The sequence below is a fragment of the Schistocerca piceifrons genome, chromosome 2, assembly GCF_021461385.2.
Source record: "Schistocerca piceifrons isolate TAMUIC-IGC-003096 chromosome 2, iqSchPice1.1, whole genome shotgun sequence".
NCBI lineage: Eukaryota > Metazoa > Arthropoda > Insecta > Orthoptera > Acrididae > Schistocerca > Schistocerca piceifrons.
In genome coordinates, this window is record NC_060139.1 from 733361278 (window position 1) to 733386772 (window position 25495).

The 25495-nt window shown below is 39.0% G+C and overlaps 1 protein-coding gene across 1 annotated transcript in view; it reads right to left on the minus strand.

Annotated features, from left to right (window-relative positions):
• The window catches only part of LOC124777259 (mucin-17-like), a 91419-nt gene that overhangs the window by 38094 nt on the left and 27830 nt on the right, over positions 1-25495 (minus strand). The window contains 5 exon segments of the mRNA XM_047252585.1: positions 1480-1590; positions 8049-8168; positions 8262-8489; positions 9869-16396; positions 25141-25281. Of these exon segments, the coding sequence (XP_047108541.1) occupies positions 1480-1590; positions 8049-8168; positions 8262-8489; positions 9869-16396; positions 25141-25281 (7128 nt within the window).

The following is a 25495-nucleotide window of genomic DNA, read 5'->3' on the forward strand; positions in this document are numbered from 1 at the left end:
TTATAATGTCTGACATACCACACGAATTGAACATTTAGATGTCATTACACAAACCAAATTAATTAGAAGGAAAACCAACATGAATCTCGTTGTTAAGAAATATGACACAAGACTAAGATTCATTGGATGATTTCTCAGAAACTGAAAGTCATTTGCAAAGGGGTCTGTTTAAAAATCTTTCATCCAATCCATTTATGGCATTACTATATTTGGGATCCTTGTTAACAGTTTCAATAAAGGAGATCGAAAATGATCAAACAAGAGCTGTCAGAATAGTTGACCAGTGTTTATATTGAGAAGGAAAATTTCCAGTAATGTTGAGACGCACATTTAAAAATAAAAATAATTTTCCTACCTTTAAGAACTAGAATAGATTGGGGAAGGTTATAAAGAAGAGCAGGTTGTTTGGATCCCAACATGAGAAGGACATGCATGTTGTGAGAACAAGGAAAATAAAGATCTACTTTTAGCATTAACTTCCCTCCCCTCCCATTCCACTTACAAATGACGCACAGTACGATAAACTGCCACCGTTTCAGGAAGATTTATATGATTTTATATTCATGGTGATTGCAATTATACAGTGGATTAAGAGTACTTACTTCTATTTACACATACGACACACATGATAATTTTTCCTTATAAAAGTTGAGTCCTGATAGAAATGGGAAGTGCACAACACTAACTCATCTGTTTATGTGCTGACTAATTTGCATCAGCATCAGTAGAGAGAAGAACACCAATATGTCAAGTGTAAACCGTCCACAGGACAAAGAGTCCCCACTACAAGAAGTTCGCACTATACAAAGGAATACCGAATGCTTACTGCAACAGATAAAGGCAGGATATATTACATCTGTTTATAGTATGAAGGTGAACTATAGTTGACCTCAAACAGACGATTTGTTTCAAAATAACAGTGCTTGATTAGGTATGAGCCTATTGGAGATTGTATGCCCTGAACTGACTGACCCATTCAGTGCAACATTGCCTTTTCTTCACAGACAGAGTTCACAAAATCTTAGGACTGACTGTGGAAGGAACATGAAGGTTTGAACTTGTAGTCTGACACTAGCCCACCAACCCACAATTTTGAAGCATAATGTAAAACATATACAGAAATTATTTGCACATAAATATACTAATCACTGAAGACATCATTTGAAGAAAAGTTACAATAAAATATATATATTTACCTGTCCCAGTCTAATCATGAGGGTAAAATCATAACAAATAATTATAAAAAGTTTTTTTATGAGGAAAAATGTTTGTATCATATATAAAGCACATCATATTGTTTTTTGCCCTGTGTGCATAATACTTATAACTGCATCTATTAACTTCTCTGCATAAAACTTCTTATGTTTAAGAAATGACAACAGTTAGACTGATTTTGATTTAATAATCATCTAAGATATAAATTATAATGCACAGATAGAACAAAACAAACTTTGCTAATTTTTCTATCCGACAACATACCACAGAGTTTTTCATCTTCTCCATTTGTACATTCCGGGACACCATTGCATCTCCAAGTCATTGGTATACACCATCCTTCAGGGCACTGATACTCATGATTTCCACAAGATGCTGTAAAAAGTCAGACCCTCAAAAACTTTGCTGAAAATCTACAGCTATCTCAATAAAAACGTAAATGTTCATTTGTTCAAAATCTTATATCTGTGAATGTTCTTCATCGATCGCTTTGCAATTCTGACACACTGACATTCAAATAAGAGCATGTTTTTTACATACCTATTGGAGTGCCAAGTGGTGTGTGTGTGTGTGTGTGTGTGTGTGTGTGTGTGCGCACGCGCATGCACACGCAGGAGTGCCAGTTGTATACAAATACATATATATTATACAGGGAGGTGCACAAAAACCCAGCCCCCAGTACTAGATTGCTCATTGTTGCCCACCATCTGCCATCTGTTGTTTTGAAGTTCTTGCGACTGCATTTTGGTTGCAGTAGGTACCTGGAGATGAAGAAGCTTGCACAGGATAGAGTAGCATGGAGAGCTGCAGATAACTACGTCGACTACGAAGTTTCTCTATAAAAGGATTCCAAGCAGAGTTTAGCTGATAACCGTTATCTCGATTGATGAGAGTCTCATTGTCAGACAATCTTATTTCCACAGATTCATTGATAATCGTGCTCCAAAAGTTTGATGTATGGGCCAAAATTTTTGTGTCGTTGTAATCCATGAAATGGTCTGTGGAAAATACAATGTTCGGCGATTGCCGACTTGGTGGGTTGGAGAAGGCGAGTATGCCTTTGGTGTTCCACAATGTGTTCCTGCACAGTTCGTGTTGTTTGCCCTATATATGATTTGCCGCATTCACACAGAATTTTGTAAACATCTGATTTACGCAGGCCCAGGTCATCTTTAATGGATCCCACCAGTGACGAAATTTTGGAAGGAGGGCGAAAGATAACTCTCACTTGATACTTTCTCAATATTCAGCCTATCTGTGAAGAAATATTCCCAATAAATGGTAGATAAACAGTTGACCTGAAGGCCTCTTCCTCTTCCTTGTTCCATCGTTTGTAGGTCTTCATCACTCTGTTCACTTGCCTAGGTGAAAAGCCATTCTTCAAAAATACTTTTTGCAGGTGCCAAACACCTTTATTATATTATTCTTTATTATGACATAATGCCATACATGCCAGGGGATAAAAATGGACACTTGTAATTCAGCAAACAGTAGACACTAGCCAGTACTGTGGAATAAAACGCTTTGTTTCAAATAAAAGATTCTGTGGAAAAGATTCATAAAAGTCAAATTTCTTTAGCAAATCAACAAAAATAACTTCAGTATTCCGAAAGGCAATTAATGCTTGACTGCCGAAAACCTGGAATTAAAATAAAATCAGGAAACTAAAACTAATAACATTTCAGTTTTTCGTAATTATATAACTATTTTAATTCACTTGCTAGCTCTCGTCCACAGAAATTTGTTTTGTTTGCATTTGACATGAGAGTTTTAAACAAAGAAGAAATCACTAAATCCAAACACAGGTCACATGGAGACTACCATCCTCTCCACTGCTACTTAAACTGCTCTGCGCTTGTGTGAATTTGGCAGCTTGGACTGCCAGAAGAATTTTTCCTGCTGTATGTGACTGCTGATACAGCTAACAGCCATACTTCAAATAGCCATAAGCGGGAGTAGGTTCTGCTCATACGCGAATCAACTGCGCATGCGCACGAGCCCGCTGGCAACTGCTCAAACGAACCTAATGCAAACCATTGTGGCCTCACGGTCATCGGAAGCAGTTTGTTGTTATGAAGTATTGCATAGTCTTCATCCTAAGGCCTTCGACACGTTTTGGTGTTGGCAGGCACTTGTGTGTGCACTGTCATTTGTTGTTGGAAACGGTGCATTTCCTTTGCAACTTAAGTTTATTTTGCTTTTCTTTCCCTTGTTTATGTTTCATTGCTGCAGTATTATTCTGCAGTAGTGGGCTAAAGTAAAATTATTTGTTAGAGTATCAGTTCTTACCAGTCAAAATTACAAAAATTTTAACTGAAAACTAAAACAATGAATAATTCCTGGAATTCTAAAAAAATCCCAGGTTTTTCCCGGTTTTCTCCCGAATGAAAAAATTCCCTGGTTTTTCCTGGATCTCCCGGTTGTCCCGGGTCGCGTACACCCTGATGATGGTGCACCTCCACACTCTGGAATTAATGTGCAACAGTATTTGTACAGAACATTTCCAGGGAAATGGCTTGGATGTGGAGGTCCAGTTCTATGGCCTGGCGTAAATCCACTGGATTTCTTCCTGTGGGGACACCTGAAGGAGCATGTGTACTCTACTCTGCCGACGAATGTAGAACAATTCGTAGTGCATGTTCAGGCTGCTCTTGTTACCGTGGCTGCGGTTGTATGATCCAGCACAATGTTTGGACATGCAGGGAGGTCGCTGTGAGCATCTGTTGTTCTGAGGATAATGTATTCTGTTGTGAAGGTCATGCGGTTATTAATATGGTCATTATTATTGTCACTGGTTGCTAATGTGCAACATCTGAATGCTCATATTACATGTAGTATAAATGACAAGTAGATGTTGTGTTATTGTACTGTGCTATCATCTTTAGCATCTTGAAATTGATATAATTTTTGTAGTTCTTCTGTCCTATGACAGGTCATTTGTTTCAACTGTCTATTTATTATTTGTGTAACCACGTATTTGTTATGTTCAGCATTGCAAAGTCTGTCTGTCTCTCTCTCTCTCTCTCTCTCTCTCTCTCTCTCTCTCCTCCACTCTTTCTGTTGCTTTGAAAAATGAAGCCACAACAATGTTTGTTGTGCCAAGTCCATGTTCTGCCAAATGATGTTCCCTTATCCACATGATTACTTGTCTTGCTGCAAACAGTCCCATTTCCTGACCCAAAATATGTGACAACACTGTATGGATCCTGCATGGCTTAGCAAACTATACGATATTGCAGTGCCTGCATTGCTAAGGAGAATGATGCAATGTTCCTTTGGACACGCATGTATATCCAAAGGAACATTGCATGGGTTTTCTTAACAACACAGGCAATGCAACATTGAATTTATCTGCTGATACCAGGCAACGAATTTCAATTAAAATGTCCCTCCTCTGTGTGGGAATTACATAATGTGTGTATGACTCATGCTGTGACACAGGAAATTTGGGTCTGGCCATGAGTCGTGCACAGAAAGCCAAAACAGTTAAGGAAACCACTCGCATAACGTGGGAAATCTGTGTTTGAGTCATGGTCCAGCACACATTTTCATTGCTGTCATTCCCTTATACATCATTCCCTTATACAGCTGATACATTTCATGTATTTCAGAATGGCTGTAGTTGCCACAATTACTGCTCGTTTAGACATGCATGTATGTCTGAAGGAATCTTGCATCATTCCTCTTAACAACTCTGACACTGCAGTATTATATCTATCTGCCAGTACCAGACAGCAACTTTAATTTAAAATGGGAATTACATAATTTGTGTATGAGTACAGGTTGTGAGACAGAAATGACAGCATATAGAAGCTTGGATTTGGCAGTAGGTTATGCATGGATAGCCAAAGTGGCTATGGCAATCACTTGCATAATGCAGGAAATCTGGGTCTGAGTCCTAGTCCTGCATGAAATTTCATGTAGAGCAAAAATAGGTTTATCTTCTTCAGAAGTTAGTAATGTGCTACGACTGAGATTCTTCTGAACCCACTGATTTCATATTCACATGACAATTGTGGAATCCCATCAAACAAGAGTTGCAGTACCACCGAACAAAAAACTGCAGTGTTGATAGGGTGCATACTGCAATTATCAAATTCTGACACTTACTTCTAAATATGGTGTTACTGCTTCCTATTCTGTTAAGTTGCATTGAAATACTAACATTTGTATAACCAAGCACGCAGTAGACTTCAGGCCTATTTAAAGTTTGTTGCATGCCACCTTCCTGGTGTTGCAGTTTTGATGACCAAGAAGTATCTGGCCAGTAGTACAATTGAAACATATACACCCAAGGCTATTGTGTAAAAAGATGATCTTGTACCAGGAGAATGGACATGCTCATGAAAGACAGCCATTGTGATGGTAAAAGTGCATGAGTGGACCACTTCAATAGTTTTCCACACACCAAATTATCCTGATTTCGGTCATGTGTCTTTTTGGTTTCCTGATCTTAAAAAACTGCTTTCAGGAAAAAATCTGGTCAAGGCAAGGATTGTCTTTACCATGAATAAATATTATACAGTATAAGAAACAAATTTCTTATGCAAGAAAATAAAGAAAAGATGAAGATCTGAATTTTTTTGGACAATATGTGTTGTATACAGTGGAGGAACAAATTTTTATCTTTGCATAAAAATGTTATTTACTGACAAATTTATCGAACCCCTGCAGTATATTATTTACCTCACTGTTTCTAGTTTGTGCAAGTACAATTTAACAACTTTGAAATCTCCATTGTTTTGTTTCCTTTCTTCCTTCTGTCTAATTATTGATGTGACTAGTACTGTTTATTTTGTAAGTTTTAATGCCAGGTAATGTCCTTGGCAGTCACCAATATTGTGACAGATGAACACCTTGTCATTTTTAGGCACAAATGCAACTGAGATCACTGAGAAGTATTTGAATGGTGCAGCTTTATCTTTGCTAGAGTAATGTTTGAACTATACACTGATGCTCAGACTTTTGCCAGTTCTTGATTTTATAAATTATGTCATCGGTTGTCAAACTATCTCTGGGTGCTACTGAGGAGGCCAGGAGAGAAGTATTTTGTGTGTTGGTGAGGGCACATTTGCCTATAAGGAAGATGTTCCAGCAGCTAGAAACCCAGTTTCTGGATGGCTTCAAGGGTGAGGTGACCTTGTAAGGACAAGCATTATCATGCAACAGCAACACCTTCTGTGACCTCATCATTTGCTGTGAATTGCTGGTTTAAGTCATTGTTGGTAAGCAATCCACAGTGCTAGTCTTTGTTGATGGTTTCCCCTTCTCCATGTAATCTTCCAGTATAGTCCCTTTTGCATCCCAAAAAGACAGTTAGCATAAACTTTCCTGTCGATGCCACCAACTTGAATTTTTTCTTCACTTGTGATTCAGGGTGCTTCCACTCCATGCTCTAGCATTTTGATTCTGGCTCACAGTGATGAACCCACATTTCATTACAGAACACTATTCTTTCCAAAATTGACTCGCCTTATCTATTGTAATGATCAAGTAAGCATTGGGAGATCTCAAGATGTTAGAATTTGTGTTCTTCAGTGGTTGTCATGGACCCACTACAAAAAATCTTTATGGAAGCCAAGCTCATCACAGATGATGGTACAGGCAGAACCATGACTACACCACTGGTAGTAACCCGCCTATTCATTGAAATCATCAATTGAGTTTGCTCCATTTTGTCGGCCATTGAGGATGTTGACAGGTGCCATACTTCCTGTTTGCGCATCACATTTCTCTGGCCACTTCTGAACTTCTTGATCCACTCAAAAACACTTGACAGTGGCAATGTACTGTCCAAATACTGTGCTAACAGTCTGTGATGAATTTCAGCCCATTTCACTCCTTCTGACCAAAGAAATCATATCACTGTCCTTTGTTCTTCCTTTGCACAAACAGCTAGTCTAGTGGACATTTTTATGCTGCCACTGCTGGCTCACTTCTGTTGCAATGAAGGTCAAGTGAGGCACATGCCACCACAATAATACCAACTGCCAGCACGCATTCACGGAACACAGTACAACTATTACAAATGGCTTTTTTTTAAGAAAATCTGGATAATTTTTGACTTGGCCTAGTAACTGATCCACAACAGTGAGAGATCAACACGTGTGGATGTCATAGCACTGTAAGAAAACCCAAGTGGTGTGCGTATATATGCCCATAGCGCCTGGGTATGTGCACACATGCCCACAGCAGTGAAAGGGTTAATTAATTGAAGAAAAAGTAATTAATAAGAAAAAAGAAAAACCATGATCAGGCCCTGAAGACTATGGGATAGTTAACTGGCCACCGTATCATCCTCAGCCATTCATCATAGGACGTAGTATCAAGGGGCATGATGTCAGCAAACCACACTCCTGGCAGTTGTCAATGTTTCGACCTTGGAGCCACTACCTCTCATCGAATGGCTGCTCAATTAGCATCACGAGGCTGAGTGCACATCAGTCCAGTCCTCCAACAAAAGAAAAATCCTTGGCAGTACCAGGAATGGAAAATGGGTCCCCCTGCATGAGGGTTTGTCACGCTGATTGTTCAGCTATGGAGGCAGACAATTAATAAGAGTACTGGAATTAAAAAGAAAAAAAGCAGCACTTCATTTCTCTAGTGAAAGATAGACAATAATAAAGGAGTGTTTTTATTTTTGTTTCAGGAAAGCCAGAGTGAAGCTAAAGCTTAGTAGCATCTATTATGAAAACTACAGCTACTACGCTATGTGCTTTTGTAATGGAAATAGCAATTTAATAATAGTGAAACTAACAGCACAACAGTTTGCAGTATAAATACCATAAAACTCATTTTCAGACTAATGAATGGATATTTACAAATAAACTTACTTGGGCAGCTAAATTCATCAGTATGGTTGTGACAATCTGGTTTTCCATCACACTGCCACAGAACAGGGATGCACCTTCCAGATGGGCATTGAAATTCATCTGATTTACACTGCCATTTATCTGAAATATTGTATTTCTCTCAGTAGAGTGACTTATTGCATAAATCATAAAACACAAAAATCAGATTTTGCACAAACCAGTACAAAGACTTACCACACTCTTTTTCATCACTGCCATCATTGCAGTCAATGATACCATTACACACCAAATGCCGCTTGAGACACTGACCACTTGTGCACTGGAAATTTCCTGGGCAACCTTCTTCAATACACCCATCTTCATCTGATGCATCAGAGCAGTCATGTATAGAGTCACATTTTGCTGACAAACTAATGCAATAGGCACCTTCCCTTGTTGTACCATTAGTGCACTGGAACTGACCTGAAAACCACAAGGAAGAGGGCAATGTGAATACACTTTTTAAAGTTCAGATTCAAAAATCAATGCCTAAGAACATATGAATAATAGAGTAGAGCTAGTTTAAATGCAGACAGTGTTTCATCAGTTTGTTATGACCAACCTCCCTTTACTCCCAATAAGGATCTATACATTTAAGGCTCATTTCAAAGCAGTTTACAGCTAAAAATTTGCTAATACTGTTCTATTTCCTAAATGTGATTACTAGAGTGTAATGTACTGTGCTGCTGATGCTTGTTTATTTAACAGTTTAAGAATTAAAGCAAAATTTCTTACAAAGATAGATGCAAATAAGCATGTTTTACAAGCATTATGACAAAGAGCAATGGAAATTGCCAGTTTCTTTCAGCCTAGTAACAATTTCAGTTTTCAGTTGTTACAGTAACAACTGATGTGCTTTGAGATAAAGCTATTAAATTTAAATTTCAAATAAACTTGACTTTGCAAACACGTTTCCATAGCAAACTGCAATTGCTAAGTTAACAACATAAGAAACTGTGGCGTCACCGCTAGACACCACACTTGCTAGGTGGTAGCTTCAAATCGGCCGCGGTCCATTACTACATGTCGGACCTGCGTGTCGCCACTGTTAGTGATCGCAGACCGAGCGCCACCACACGGCAGGTCTCGAGAGACTTACTAGCACTCGCCCCAGTTGTACGGACGACTTCGCTAACGATGCACACTGACGAAGCCTCGCTCATTTGCAGAGCAGATAGTTAGAATAGCCTTCAGCTAAGTCAATGGCTACGACCTAGCAAGGCGCCATTAGTAACATTGCATGTATCTACAGAGTTTTACTTGTATCGTCAAGAGCGATGTACAACAATGATGGATTAAAGTTAAGTATTCCAGCAGCTACGTACTTTTCTTTATAGCATTCATTACGTATCCTGTTTCAGACCTATCTCTAGCCTGCGTGGGTTAACGCGTGCATATCGGCTTTCTCACTCAGGTAGTGTTCGTAGTGTTGGTTACCTGCTAACACTACATAAACAGTAAAAAATACTGCACAATATGATTTAAATAACATATCCATACCCTCTGATGAAAGTGAGTAAGTAAGAGAGGTAAAAGTCAAGATGGTAACAAGGTAGTACAGTGCTTGCTAGCTTATCAGTTTGTTAATCTCATCATATCCATTTCACAGCCACTGTCACTGTGCTTCTTATTTGATACTTGCATTCAGTACATGATTTGAATTAATATGGGTTTTGAAAAACCAATAAATACTTACTAGGTGTGATACTAATTAGTAGTTACCTCAAACATTAAATCTGCATTATTTGTACATTTTCAGCTCACTAACTATGGTTAATTACTAAAAAATTAGGATAATTTACCTGCTGCACACTTTGAGAAAAACATGGGCAGTTTTTCAGCTGCAGACACAGTGAGAGGTTGGACAGCTTCATCTTCTGCTGCTTCATTTTCCCTTGGGCTTTCATCAGAGTCATCAATAGCTTTGTTATTGTTTGTTGTGTTAACAGTTATTCCTCCAAAATCATTCAAGGTACTACTGGTTGATTGTTTAGATGAGTCCTGCACTGTAACTGGATAAGGTGTTATGAATATTTCAGGAAGTATTGTGGATGAATAGGGTTTTGCTTCATTCAGTTCTGGAGGTAACACTTCTCTGGCTTCATTACTTGAGAAGAACAAGCCTTCTCTATCCTGAGAGATATTTACAGGATTTTTGAATACCATTTCACTAGTAGCTTCAATTACAGGCTGTCCACTTAGGTGCATATTCCCAGTTATTTCTTCAATTTTCATTGTAGAAATATGTGAACTTCCTGAGGAATTTAGTTGTATTGAGGAATTATCTGAGTTTATTACATCTGCCACAATGTTTATGTTTCCAGCCTTTTCTTCAGTCTCTGTAATGGGATTTTCAGTCTTGCTAAATGGCATATCTAATGGAACTTTGTTTTCTGTTGCTAATGGTGACTTAGATGTTTTATAACTGATTGCATATTCTGTAACATTATCTTGAGAGGTGCCACTGTTGTTAAGAGTAGGATGCATTTCTGTCACCTGTGTACCTTCTGAAACCAGTGACCCTTCCTTTGGAACAACATTTTCATCAAAATTCTGTAGAATTTCAGTTTTCATATCTTCCATGCCTTCAATTACACTGTAGTTTTGCACAGAAGAAACTGAATGATACTGAGATGTATTACTCACAAGGGTTGCACTTTCATTACTGCCATTAATTGTTTCCTCACTTTTACTACCAATCAACTCTGCACCTTTCAAATCATCTTTCAATATTTTGTAAGATTTCTCCTCTACATAAACATTTCCTGCAATTTTTGGTTTATTTTCTTCATTGTCAACAACATTTATTTCATCTTCAGATTTTGAAATGCCAACATTGCTCTCATTCTGAGGGATCTGTGGTTCTGTTGTATGAGAAACCACAATGGGAGTCATTTCACTTATTGGTGAAACATGGTCTACTGATGGCAGTGTCATTGTCATTGTCTCTGATGGGTTATCTCCCAGAATTCTCCCTTCTGCCATTGGAGAAGACTCATTTTCAGTTGAATGCTTCAGCTCTATAACATGTGGAAGAATTGTAGTGTCAGGTATGTGGTCCACTTGTGCCGCTATTCCTCCTGCTTCTTTAGTATCATTTAACACTGACATCAGCAAATTCTTTTCAACTTTCTTGCTACCTTCTTTGTCAAACTTCAGCAATTTCTCATTATTTTTCTTGTCAAACTGACCTGCTACCTGTTTTTCTTGGATATTTTCACCTGTTGAATCTGTATCTAGATACTGAAGGACTGATTTCTTTCCATTATTATTGAAATCTTTTTTCTTAACTTCATCTTTAGTGAGTGGTGGATTATTTTCTCCCTCCACATCAAGATCAGTTGGTGCAGTTTCAGACATTGTCATTTTTGGCATGTCAACATTTGTCTGAGTTAAAGTAGATCCATTCATATTCTCCTGTTGCATATTTCCAGGTATCCTTGGACTTAATTCAATAATACTTTGCGCTGTCGGTGGAATAATATTCCCTTCTGCACTTGGTTCCAAGCTGTGAACATGTTCAGGATTCTGAGTAGTTACTGAGGGTGCTTGTGGGGCTCCAGCCATTCCAATCAATAATTTGTTTTCATGGCTTTCTTCGACATACTCATTGTGAACTATAGGATTTACTAAAATGCTAGCAACATCAGAGCCATTAGTAAATGGAATAGGACCATCATAACTAACTACATGAGGGTATTCTGTAGGTATATTATCAAGGGTTTCAAATTTTGTAGTGACGTTTTGTAACTTTGAATCACCTATGTTCTCAGTAGACTCTGTAGTTGTATTTGCATTGTTGCTTAATACACTTTCTTCTGTACTAAGTGGTATTACAGAAGGAACTGGTGATGAGCTGGGATCAAAATTGGCTACTACAGATAAAGGTGGTGATTTTACAGTTTCAGTTGTTTTCTCAAATGAATCATTGATGATGTCATTTTCAATATGTTTAGCTTCTGTACCATTACGTTTTCCCAACATGTCTCCATTTTCATTTATTTCATGAAAAACAGGCATGCTTTCTACAGAGACTGTAGTCTGATTTAATGGTTCAGTATCACTATAAATATGATTTTCATTTGGATTATCTGCTCTGTAAGTACTGTTCTCAACAGTTCTGTCTCCAGAGATTTGAGCATTGTGGTGACCAAGTGTTCCCTTCTCCATTTCTTGAACTTCATAAATTGGGTGTGTTATGGCATCTGATGAATTTTTCATTTCAGTGACACTGGCAATGGAGCTGTCATTCAAAATCAATGGATCATTCATGACAACATCTGTGACCACATTAGCTAAATGACCCTCATTGTTGCCAGTGAACAGAGCACTGATGTTTGATATATTTAGACTATCCTTAGTAATACTAGAGACATTATCATAATCAGACCTGTGCTCTGTATCAAGTGCGACTGGAGCAGTTTCATCGTATTTGGCTAATGTAGCGTTCTCCTTCTCTGTCCAGTCTTGTGAAGAAGGTACAATATCAAGAACAGAATTTTCATGTGATGTACCAAAATCAGCTGGTGAATCTGTTGAGTTTACATGATGTGATTCACCCTCTGTTGTAACAATATTAAATGAAGGTGATGTAACAGGTTCAAACCCATATATTGTTGTTGCTATTTCTGGGGGTAAACTATCTTCCAAGTGAGAAGCAACATTATGAGTATCACCCTGTACTGAATTTATAGCTGAAACTTCTTGAACATCAGTGGTTTTAAAAATATGAGAGTTTGTTTCATTAGTAGGTGAAACTTCCATTACTTGTAAAGCTGGATCTGTTTTATCAGGAACCTCAGTAGCATATGTGACCCCAACAACATTATTCACAGAATGTAATACTCCTGTTTCTTCTACATTACTTGAATTTCTTGTTTCAGTTACAGCTATATTATTAAGACCAGTAACACCTTCCACATCTGAAGATATTGGCGGATGCATAGTACTCTCATTTATATTTTGTTTATCATTAATCTGATCTTTCATAACTTTTTCTTGATTTGTGATGTCATTAAAAAAGTGATCCTTTTCAGTTGCTGCATGTCCTGTTTCCTTTTCAGAGACCGATGAATTACCTTTTATTGTTTCATCAGCAAGGGTACCTAAGTTTGCCTTTCCATCAAAAAATGGTGATTCAGTACCATTCTGTTCACTGTATACTATGTTTTTCCCATTATTATGAACATTTGTATCATATATCTCATTGTCATGTAATCTCGTTGGTTCTGTATGTGAGATACTCTCTGGAAAGCTATCATTAAGTTTTTGTTCCCCTGTGTTAGCAACAAAACTTACTGCATCATCCAGCTGGCTGACATTTTTATGGAGTGTGTCCACCACTGAATCAGGTTGTAAGGCATTTACATCATCATTAAATGAGAGCAATGATTGGGAAGTTGTTGTTTCATCTTCAGTGCCTTTTTCTGCAAACATACCTTCATTCATTTGTGTTGCTGTGTCAGACATACTGACTTCCTCCATATCATCCAGCTCTGCTTTCTTTACAGCAATTTCAGGGAACATATTTTCTTCATTATCAGTAGAATTATTGATAGTTTCCATGTAATGGTAATGAGGAACAAGTATTGGAGACTCTGTACTTAGATTCACACTACTATTTTGTAAAATAAGAAGCTGATTATTAAATTCATTGTTGGGGACTGTCATAGAACTATTATTATTTATATGAATACTGTAATTTATATTTTGTGCTGTGCTGTTCTCATTTACAGTAGGACTTATCAACTGAGATTCATTTACCATAATCATATGGTCTTCCTTCAACATTATGGGCACAGCTGTGGTATAAATCACATCTTCTGCCCTATCAGACTTGTCTCCACCTGCTACAGAGATTTCTCGATTCTCAGTATGTTCATGTGAGTGTCTAGAGTGTGTTTCGGCTTCTGGTTGATATTCTATGTTATTATGAATATCAGAATGTAAGGAGATGTTGTGCTCAGCATGCTCCACATCCACAGTAACATCCTCTACATGTTCTTTCTCTTTGGTGACATCTTCTAATGGCGTATTGCCTATTAATGCATCAGATGTATCATACGATGCTGAATTTTGCGATACATTAGCAGTTTCTGCCCCAGGTGTGTTAATATCTGCAATATCATATTGGAGTATGTCTGGTTTTGAAATATTTAAAACATTGCTGTCATGAATATTTGGTGTCAACATAGAAGTTTCGTTAGAAATATTTGCATTTGGGGAAATTCTGTTAGGATCACTTACATCATTTTCTACGCTGTGGAGACCATCTTCCAGGTTTGTATTTTCTGTCATCTCTGACATTGTAGAAAATGGTGTTGAAGAATGATGCAAGAATGCTCTAACATCTGAATTTATGTATGTATCTGAAAGAGATTTTCCAACAGATTCATTCATTCTTTCCATTTCATATTCAGCTTCAGGTTTTACAGCATCAGCATAACTTTCATTACTTCTCAGTGACTGGTCAGGTGCAGGTTGAGTTACATATTCAGCTTCTTGGTGCACTTCATTTATGGCAGTTATCCCTGGTACCGAAATGTGCTCTGTAGCCACAAGCATGTCAGGAATGTTTGTTGTCATTTCTTGTGAACCATCAAATTCTGCCTCAGTCCCTTTATTTTTTTGTAACAGATGTTCCTTTAGAGTAACTCCAGAAGATTCAAACTGTGATCCTATTTGATATTCGGGTATTTCCCTTGATTCATGTGCTGTATTATTAGAAGAAACTGTCTGAATTATACCTACAGAGGCATGATCCATAATTGCTGATGATTCTGTGATCGGCAAGCTATCTGCTGACAGTGATGACTGTGAGCTTGTCATTAGTTCTGATTCATGTAATGGCTGTGATTCCAGAAATTGTTTTCCCAGTGATGACTGAAATTTCTCAGAAAGTTCTGCCTCTTGATGCTTCTGTAGTTCATTTGATGTTTGATTTGCATTTCCTGTTGCCATATCATATGATAGCTCATGCAAGAATGGTGTTATTTCTGTTGCAACATCTGAGTCTTGTTCTTGTGCTACAGGTTTCATCTCAGGGTAGACTGTTGGTTGCGCATCTTGGAACACAGGTACTTCTGTGTATGTTCCCAGCTCATCTCTTGTCTCAGGTTCTAAAACTGATGTATTTGCTGTTGCCTGATTCTCATTAACAGCCCAACTACCACCTTGTGCATGAGGATAATAGTCATGTTCAGTCTCTCTATGATGATGAATTACATCATGTTCCACCTCCATCATAGGTCCAGATGGAGTTGAAGATTCTGAAGGAAGTGGGTCTGATGAAGGAGAAGGCTCAGATGTAGAAAAGGGATGAAACAGAGATGATGATGAAGGCGTGGAGTTCATTTCAATTGGAGGATAAGGTTGGCCAGAAGAGGAGAGCTCAGTAGAGAAAACTGTTTCAGGAAGATAAGTATGTTCAAGCAAAGCAGAATGTTCAGAGTATGTGCCATGTGAGGGAGATGGTTCAGCTGAAGGAGATGGTTCTGATGAAGGAGTTGGTTCAGGTGCAGGAGTTGGTTCAGCTGCAGGATACGGTTCTGATGAAGGAAGTGATTCGAATGGAGGAGATGGTTCAGGTGAAGGAGTTGTTTCAGGTGGAGGAGTTGGTTCATGTGAAGGCGATAGTTCAGGTGCAGGATATGGTACCAATGAAGGAAGTGGTTCAGGTGAAGGAGATGGCTCGGCCGAAGGAGATGGCTCGGCCGAAGGAGATGGCTCGGCCGAAGGAGATGGCTCGGCCGAAGGAGATGGCTCGGCCGAAGGAGATGGCTCGGCCGAAGGAGATGGCTCGGCCGAAGGAGATGGCTCGGCCGAAGGAGATGGCTCGGGCGAAGGAGATGGTTCGGGCGAAGGAGATGGTTCGGGCGAAGGAGATGGTTCGAGCGAAGGAGATGGGTCGGGTGAAGGAGATGGCTCGGGTGAAGGAGACGGTTCGGTCGAAGGAGACGGTTCGGGCGAAGGAGATGGTTCGGTTGAAGGAGATGGGTCGGTTGAAAGAGATGGCTCGGGCGAAGGAGATGGCTCGGGCGAAGGAGATGGCTCGGGCGAAGGAGATGGCTCAGTTGAAGGAGATGGTTCAGGTGAAACTGTAGGATCAAGGAAATAGGGTGACCCTGATGAAGGAAAAGGTTCAGGTGAAGGTGATGGTTCAGCTGAAGGAGATGGTTCAGTTGTAGGTAATGGTTCATATGAAAGAAATGGATCTGGTGAATGAGAGACAGACACATCATGTTCCTCTTCAGTAGAGACAGACACATCATGTTCCTCTTCAGTGTTTCCAGTATTTCCAACGTGATGTGAGGGTTCCTTTGCCCATGTGCCTGGAACAGAAATGGTATTATTTACAATATTATTCATTGCAATTAGAGAAATGTTAAAAAAGTTAAAAAATATTGGGGTGTTGTCTCTGTAGTAATATAATTACAGGTGTTTCCGAAGTGCCTGACATTTTTCAGGAAATAAAGAATTACGACATTTTCCATGTATTTCATGTACCACAAAGTATTTAAGGGTCCGTTTAGTGACACACTATTTCACAAAATAAGGACAATGATAAGTAAATTATGCAACTTCATGTGTACAATTTTCTAAGAACTGATTTCATTATAACCTGAGTGCCATTACAAAGCCACTCTCTCTTAGTAAGAACAAAAGTAATATTAAACTTCCTGGCAGATTAAAACTGTGTGCCCGACCGGGACTTGAACTCGGGACCTTTGCCTTTCACGGGCAATTCCTCTACCATCTGAGCTACCGAAGCATGACTCACACCGGGTACTCACAGCTTTACTTCTGCCAGTAGGGTTTTCCTACTGATGTCATTTTCTCTAAAACTTTTTTGAATGCTTGACTGTGCCATACTGTAAAAAGAAGCCTTTTTTTCACTGTTATGTAGGTAATACTGAGTGATACTCTACAATACACATGATATACTATAAATTTTTGAAGTGATATTAACTGGAATCCCACAGTGGAAAAAATGGAGTAAAAAAATTATAATAAATATGTTCTTCAGTCTATTTAAGGGGAGTTAGAATGGAAATTTTTTTTCACATTTTCGGATTTTTATCTAATTCTAAAATTTGCAATTTCCTGAACAAACTGATAAACTCACATGGGAAGTACTTTATTTTATTTTTTTAAATATAATCTAAACTGATTGAAAATGTTAAAATTTTTACATGCATTACTTCAACATCTAATAAAATCGGTAATTTTTTATATTTGCTGTATTATAGAGGTTAAAATACGTGTTTGTACTGATAGCACTGACAAAAACAGTGTCATATCATTGCATAGTATAAACATACATTGTACATTGAAGTGCTAACATTTTCCCGAGGAAAAGTGATGAACAGATCGGTAAATCTCTCAAAAGGTAAAGTATGATGCCAAAATGAAGTGTTTTTAAGAAACGTGGGTGTGGGTTTCATAACAGATTTTTGAATAAAGGGAAGCATTGTGTTCAACATGTGGCATGTGAAGTTACATACTATGAAATACAGGCAAACTCTTCAGTATCTACAGGAACACCCATCAGTGCTTTGAAGATTAAAATAAAATGTTGTGATACACAGTTTTCTCAAACTGAAAATGATGTAAATGGTAGGTTAGGTTATATTCTGATAGATTTACATATCGTAACAAGGGTGTCTTGAAAGGAGGATATAAGATGAACATCAACAAAAGCAAAATGAGGATAATGGAATGTAGTCAAACTAAGTTGGGTGATGCTGAAGGAATTAGATTAGGAAATGACACACTTAAAGTAGTAAAGGAGTTTTGCTATTTGGGGAGCAAAATAGCTGATGATGGTCGAAGTAGAGAGGATATAAAATGTAGACTGGCAACGGGAAGGAAAGCGTTTCTGAAGAAGAGAAATTTGTTAACATCGAGTATAGATTTAAGCGTCAGGAAGTCGTTTCTGAAAGTATTTGTATGGAGTGTAGCCATGTATGAAAGTGAAACATGGACGATAAATAGTTTGGACAAGAAGAGAATAGAAACTTTTGAAATGTGGTGCTAAAGAAGAATGCTGAAGATAAGATGGGTAGATCACATAACTAATGAGGAGGTATTGAATAAAACTGGGGAGAAAAGGAGTTTATGGCACAACTTGACTAAAAGAAGGGATCGGTTGGTAGGACATGTTCTAAGGCATCAAGGGATCACCAACTTAATATTGGAGGGCACCGTGGAGGGTAAAAATTGTAGAGGGAGACCAAGAGATGAATACACTAAGCAGCTTCAGAAGGATGTAGGTTGCAGTAGGTACTGGGAAATGAAGAAGCTTGCACATGATAGAGTAGCATGGAGAGCTGCATCAAACCAGTCTCAGGACTGAAGACCACAACAACAACAATAACAACAACAAGGATGTTAGGTGAATGTGTGTGTTGCAAAATATATGGAGAGCCAATTATTTTATGTGAAGACAGTGAGGTATCAAATGGACTAGCAAGGAAACTTATCATTAATTGTGCCAGTTGTAAATATACTCATTCATTTTGGAATTCTGATAAGAGTAAAGATAATTATTTTGAAGTAAATGTTAGGTGGTTTTATGGATTGAGAGCTATTGGCTAAGGACACACTGCAGAAGATACAACGTGTGCCGTGATGAATTTGCCATGCCCACCTTGTAAAATTGACAAGTATGCAGGACAATTGGAGCTGCTGTGGAATCTGTTGCATGTGAGTCAATGAATGGTGCTGTAAACAAAGCTGCTGAATAAATGATGGTATGACTGACATACCAGTAGCTTTTGATGGCACTTGGCAGAAGCGCAGCTACAGTTCTAAGAATTCTGTTGCTACGGTGATCAGTGTGGATACTGGAAATGTAATAGATTTCCAGATTTAACTGAACATTGTTAAATGTGAAAATCAGGGAATGAATAAGAGCATATCTGTGACAGAAATTGTGAAGGAACAAGGCCTCTGCAGCAACTGAAATTTTTAGTCGATCTGTGAACAAAAGGGGGTTCTTAGGTTATGGAGACTCAAAAGCATATAACAGTGTAGTAGCTGCTCAGCCACATGGTGAGAAGATTGAATGTGTTGGTCATGTCCAGAAGAGGATGGGCACCAGGTTGAGGAAGTTGAGACAAAGTTTAAAAGACAAGAAACTTTCTGATGGTAAAACCATAAGAGGCAGGTGGACAGACAAAATGATTGATAAGTTACAGCAGTATTATGGGATGGCCATTAGAAATAATACTGAAGATTTGTTGAAAGTGAAGCAGGCAGTATGGGCTACCTTCTTCCACAGACTGTCAACTGATGAAAAACCAGTACACCACCTTCGCCCTTCTGGACCTGATTCATGGCGCAATTACTGCAATGCCCTGTACTCAAACAGTTCATACAGCCATAAACATTCCATCCCAGCAACATTCATGGATATCATAAAATCTATTTACAGAGACCTGGCAAATCCTGAATTACTGAAGAAGTGTCTGCATGGTCAGACTCAAAATCTCAATGAGTCATTCAATAATCTTATATGGACTTGCTTAACAAAAAATGTTTTTGTTGGAATGAAGATACTAAAATGGGGGGTCAGTGATGCTGTTATTGATTTTAATGATGGCAACATTGGTAATGTAAAAGTGCTACAGCATATGGGAATTAATCCTGGAGCAAATTGCATCAGAGAACTTGAATGGATGGACAAGGTTCGCATTGATAAAGCAGAGTATGCAGCACAGTTGGCCACTAAGGAGTCCAGAAAGAAGAAAAAAGAAAAAAAAACTTGTAAAAAGAACAAGAGGATGATATATGGTATGGTGCAAGATGCTTCTGAGTGACTAAAAATAAAAAAATAAGCATATATTATGCGAGTTAGAGTCTTCTGAAACTTTACAAGCTGTTCCTGAAAATTTACATTTGCTGCTGCATTTTTCTCTAAATCTCAGAAACCACTTCGAGTAGAGTATTCAAATTTTCAGAGAGTAATAACATACATATCCTGAGTCTACTGAACTAAAAAAAGAACATAATGTTATGTATAATTAAAATTACACTCCTGGAAATGGAAAAAAGAACACATTGACACCGGTGTGTCAGACCCACCATACTTGCTCCGGACACTGCGGGAGGGCTGTACAAGCAATGATCACACGCACGGCACAGCGGACACACCAGGAACCGTGGTGTTGGCCGTCGAATGGCGCTAGCTGCGCAGCATTTGTGCACCGCCGCCGTCAGTGTCAGCCAGTTTGCCGTGGCATACGGAGCTCCATCGCAGTCTTTAACACTGGTAGCATGCCGCGACAGCGTGGACGTGAACCGTATGTGCAGTTGACGGACTTTGAGCGAGGGCGTATAGTGGGCATGCGGGAGGCCGGGTGGACGTACCGCCGAATTGCTCAACACGTGGGGCGTGAGGTCTCCACAGTACATCGATGTTGTCGCCAGTGGTCGGCGGAAGGTGCACGTGCCCGTCGACCTGGGACCGGACCGCAGCGACGCACGGATGCACGCCAAGACCGTAGGATCCTACGCAGTGCCGTAGGGGACCGCACCACCACTTCCCAGCAAATTAGGGACACTGTTGCTCCTGGGGTATCGGCGAGGACCCTTCGCAACCGTCTCCATGAAGCTGGGCTACGGTCCCGCACACCGTTAGGCCGTCTTCCGCTCACGCCCCAACATCGTGCAGCCCGCCTCCAGTGGTGTCGCGACAGGCGTGAATGGAGGGACGAATGGAGACGTGTCGTCTTCAGCGATGAGAGTCGCTTCTGCCTTGGTGCCAATGATGGTCGTATGCGTGTTTGGCGCCGTGCAGGTGAGCGCCACAATCAGGACTGCATACGACCGAGGCACACAGGGCCAACACCCGGCATCATGGTGTGGGGAGCGATCTCCTACAATGGCCGTACACCACTGGTGATCGTCGAGGGGACACTGAATAGTGCACGGTACATCCAAACCGTCATCGAACCCATCGTTCTACCATTCCTAGACCGGCAAGGGAACTTGCTGTTCCAACAGGACAATGCACGTCCGCATGTATCCCGTGCCACCCAACGTGCTCTAGAAGGTGTAAGTCAACTACCCTGGCCAGCAAGATCTCCGGATCTGTCCCCCATTGAGCATGTTTGGGACTGGATGAAGCGTCGTCTCACGCGGTCTGCACGTCCAGCACGAACGCTGGTCCAACTGAGGCGCCAGGTGGAAATGGCATGGCAAGCCGTTCCACAGGACTACATCCAGCATCTCTACGATCGTCTCCATGGGAGAATAGCAGCCTGCATTGCTGCGAAAGGTGGATATACACTGTACTAGTGCCGACATTGTGCATGCTCTGTTGCCTGTGTCTATGTGCCTGTGGTTCTGTCAGTGTGATCATGTGATGTATCTGACCCCAGGAATGTGTCAATAAAGTTTCCCCTTCCTGGGACAATGAATTCACGGTGTTCTTATTTCAATTTCCAGGAGTGTATTTAGGATAACATACAAAAAAGGTACACAAAATTTTAACCACGTAATTAAAAAATTGTACTTCCAAAAGCACTGGCTGAAATGCTTTATTGTAGTTCAGTAGACTCAGAACATACAGCTTAATGTCCTGTAAAAGTTTTATGTCAATGGCTACAGTGGTTCCTGAAATACAGGGAAGCCAAGTCACTAAATTTAACATTGTCAGGATAGGGCATTCCAACTCCCTGTAACTGCAGTGATGTAATCTGAAATATAAACCACATATGATTTTAAATAAAAGAATTACAAAATAGATATGAATTACTTCTGTTATTGTTCTATTCTGCAACCAATTGTAGCCTCTTGCTCACATATAATTTCCTTAGGAGCTTGAAGAACTGTCTAATTCAGTCTCCTACACAAAATGTCATAGCAAAAGGTGATCCTGCATTATCTTTCATAGAAGTGAGCTATTATAAGGAATTAATTTTCAAGAATTAGCCATGTAAAATGTTAATCGGTAATACAGCTGCCAGAGATTGTGGTTGTGGTTGTGTGTGTGAGTTGCATTTGCATATATATATATATATATATATATATATTATATATAAATACAAAGATGAGGTGACTTACCGAACAAAAACGCTGGCAGGTCGATAGACACACAAACAAACACAAACATACACACAAAATTCAAGCTTTCGCAACAAATTGTTGCCTCATCAGGAAAGAGGGAAGGAGAGGGGAAGATGAAAGGAAGTGGGTTTTAAAGGAGAGGGTAAGGAGTCATTCCAATCCCGGGAGCGGAAAGACTTACCTTAGGGGGAAAAAAGGACAGGTATACACTCGCACACACGCACATATCCATCCACACATACAGACACAAGCAGACATTTAAATATGTCTGCTTGTGTCTGTATGTGTGGATGGATATGTGCGTGTGTGCGAGTGTATACCTGTCCTTTTTTCCCCCTAAGGTAAGTCTTTCCGCTCCCGGGATTGGAATGACTCCTTACCCTCTCCTTTAAAACCCACTTCCTTTCATCTTCCCCTCTCCTTCCCTCTTTCCTGATGAGGCAACAATTTGTTGCGAAAGCTTGAATTTTGTGTGTATGTTTGTGTTTGTTTGTGTGTCTATCGACCTGCCAGCGTTTTTGTTCGGTAAGTCACCTCATCTTTGTATTTATATATAATTTTTCCCACGTGGAATGTTTCCTTCCATTATATTGACATCATATATATATATATATATATATATATATGTGTGTGTGTGTGTGTGTGTGTGTGTGTGTGTGTGTGTGTGTGCGCGCTGTCTAATTTTGACAAAGGCCTTGTTGGCTGGAAGCCAATTGTGTGACAGTATTTTTGTTGTGCCTTTCTGCAGCTCAGAATCTCCACTATATGGTGAGTAGCACCTACACTTTTCATTATATGTTAAATTTCATCCTGGATTGCCCATGTTATAGATCAATCAATAATAACTAGTCAACGTTGACACAATGTTCAAAGCTAAGCTATTTGTTTGTAATGTCAAACAGTAACCTTCACAGAACATTTAACTCAATAAGCTGCAGGTAATACTGCATAACTGAGAAAAAAGAAGTTTTGCAGGTAGTAAGTATGGCTATTGTATCTCACTGATAAATTTTCTGGAATAAGACTGTAAGATCTCAATGTGGTCAGCCTTATTTGCAAACTATGTATGTCTATGTGCTAGATGTCTGTTAAATCTGAACAGTATGAAAAGTTCATATGGGGTGTTTTGTTCTCTCTCAACAATAGTTCCATTCATATGTTCGGTGAAACCACTGTGGCTATATTATTCTTGTAGATAGCAAATCTTTTCAAATTAGGGATATTCTCCAGATCAAGATCTCAAGAACATATCAATTATTTTCTTCTTCTTCTGTCAAACCAAAACAAACAAAGTGCAGAACAAGACAAAAGATTTTATTTGAATGAGACTTATCCATGTTAAGGACTACGTAGGGGGCTACACTGGGAAATAGGGAGAAAATCTCTTAATACCAAAGGTGCAGCAGAGTAGTTACTAACTGTGTGTATTTTGAACGTTTCACCTAATTTTCATGATCATAAAGCAGTGTCTTCCATTTATATATGGGTATCTGAATAATAAACTCTCATACATGATGGAAAAATTATGAATATTGTATGGAAAGAAAACTTCCAATCATAAATTTGTTAAATTCATGAAGTCACAGATTCATATTTTCCTTTGTTTTCATAACCCTTACAAGTAAGCACCTGTATATTTGCTCCCCATTCTTATCTAGCTAATCTAGTCCTCTGTCCATAATGTTCATGGTGTTGATTAGACATTTATTCCTGTGGTCTTTTTGGATACTTAGAAAAAGACCAACACAAAAGGAAGAAACGAACACTTAATTTCTGACTTTGAACTGTTTTACTTTGAGAAACACAATGCAAAGCAGAGTCAAAAAGCTAAAAAAAGAGATGTCAAATAGTACTGGGCAAAGCAGAGTTCAGAAACATATATAAAAGGAACCTGAAGAACCATTTCCAGAAAAGTCATATCGTGCACTTTAACTGTCTCATGCAGAGCTCTCAATGCACTCATTTCTTTTACTAATATTAGCTGAATCAACAGTTTTCCTTCTCCTGCATTCTGGTTTTAAGGAACAAACTACTGAGCTAGACATTTTTCATCTTTACTTTTTTGTTTCTGTAGTTGTTCAGCTGGCAAAGTTGGTGTATAGGGTACTAGATTCCCTCAGAAATTTTTTTTTTGTGAATTCTGATCATAACAAAGCTAGTGAATGAATTACTCAAAGAAAACAGGGGACTAGCTCTCAGATTGAATTCAGATTAGATTTTATGCGGAATATGCTGTGAAACCAGCCCAGTTCTCATAGTATGTCACTCCAATAACAACTGCCAATAACTGAATTCAGTCTCTTTCTGAATGCCTTGTCTTGACTAATGCTGGACAGTGATAACTGATCTTCTACAGACATGGCCATAGTGGCAATACAATTTTATGCAGTGTTGTTTTCAACAACATTTTGTAATGCTTGGCAATAAGGAAAGGGTTTGTTAACAACCTTTCTGCTGCCACACATAATTAAACCCCACCCCTTCTCACTTTCCTTTCACTCTCTGCTGAGCTCAATCCAATGGACATATTATGGTCAACAGTGTTACGTGTCTTCTCTCCATGAGACACTACAATAATGTTTGGAATCTAATTCCATCCAGTAATCAGGAATGTTGTGCTGTCACTACTCTTCCCCTCGTTGGGCAAATGCTGATGATGGAAAATTTCAGTTACTACCAATATTCAAACTAATTACCTCCAAGTTAGGTATCATCACACTGGACATGTAAATGTCCCCAGTTAGGTAGATATTTAATTCCAGTAGCACTTTTTTATGTGTGTAAAGATGCTACAGTATTTTTTTCAAAGATCTCAATACCATTCCTGACAAATATGAGATTTCTGGTGCTTGCCAGATTGGCAATACAGAAAATTATATATAAAACATTATGAGGAATGGAGGTAAGAAAAAGGAGGAATGGGGGTAAGAAGTGAAGTAATTTTGCAGCCCTTGATTATTTCTCCATATTACGCTTGAAAATGTGCAGAGGAAGTATCTCTTACCTTCATTAACACAATTTTTGCCAGAAGCATCCAAAATTAATGTGTCTGGGCACACACACTCAAAATCCAGCTTCTTTTTGTAGTCAAAAACACAACTGTGTGAGCAGCCACCATTATTAAGTTGGCAAGAATCCAGAACATCTACAAAGGAAAGAGAGCCAGATTAACGACTGTATGGAATTGTTGAAAACGAAGCAAAAGCCACAGAGTATAAATTATGGTAATTCAATTACAATCTAACAGCTTGTGTAGTACAAAACAAAAACAAGTTTAGCTCTGCTGTTCAAAGATAAATATGTTTCACTAACATTATAACTAGAATAAAAGACTAATATGTTCATTTTATTACAAAAGT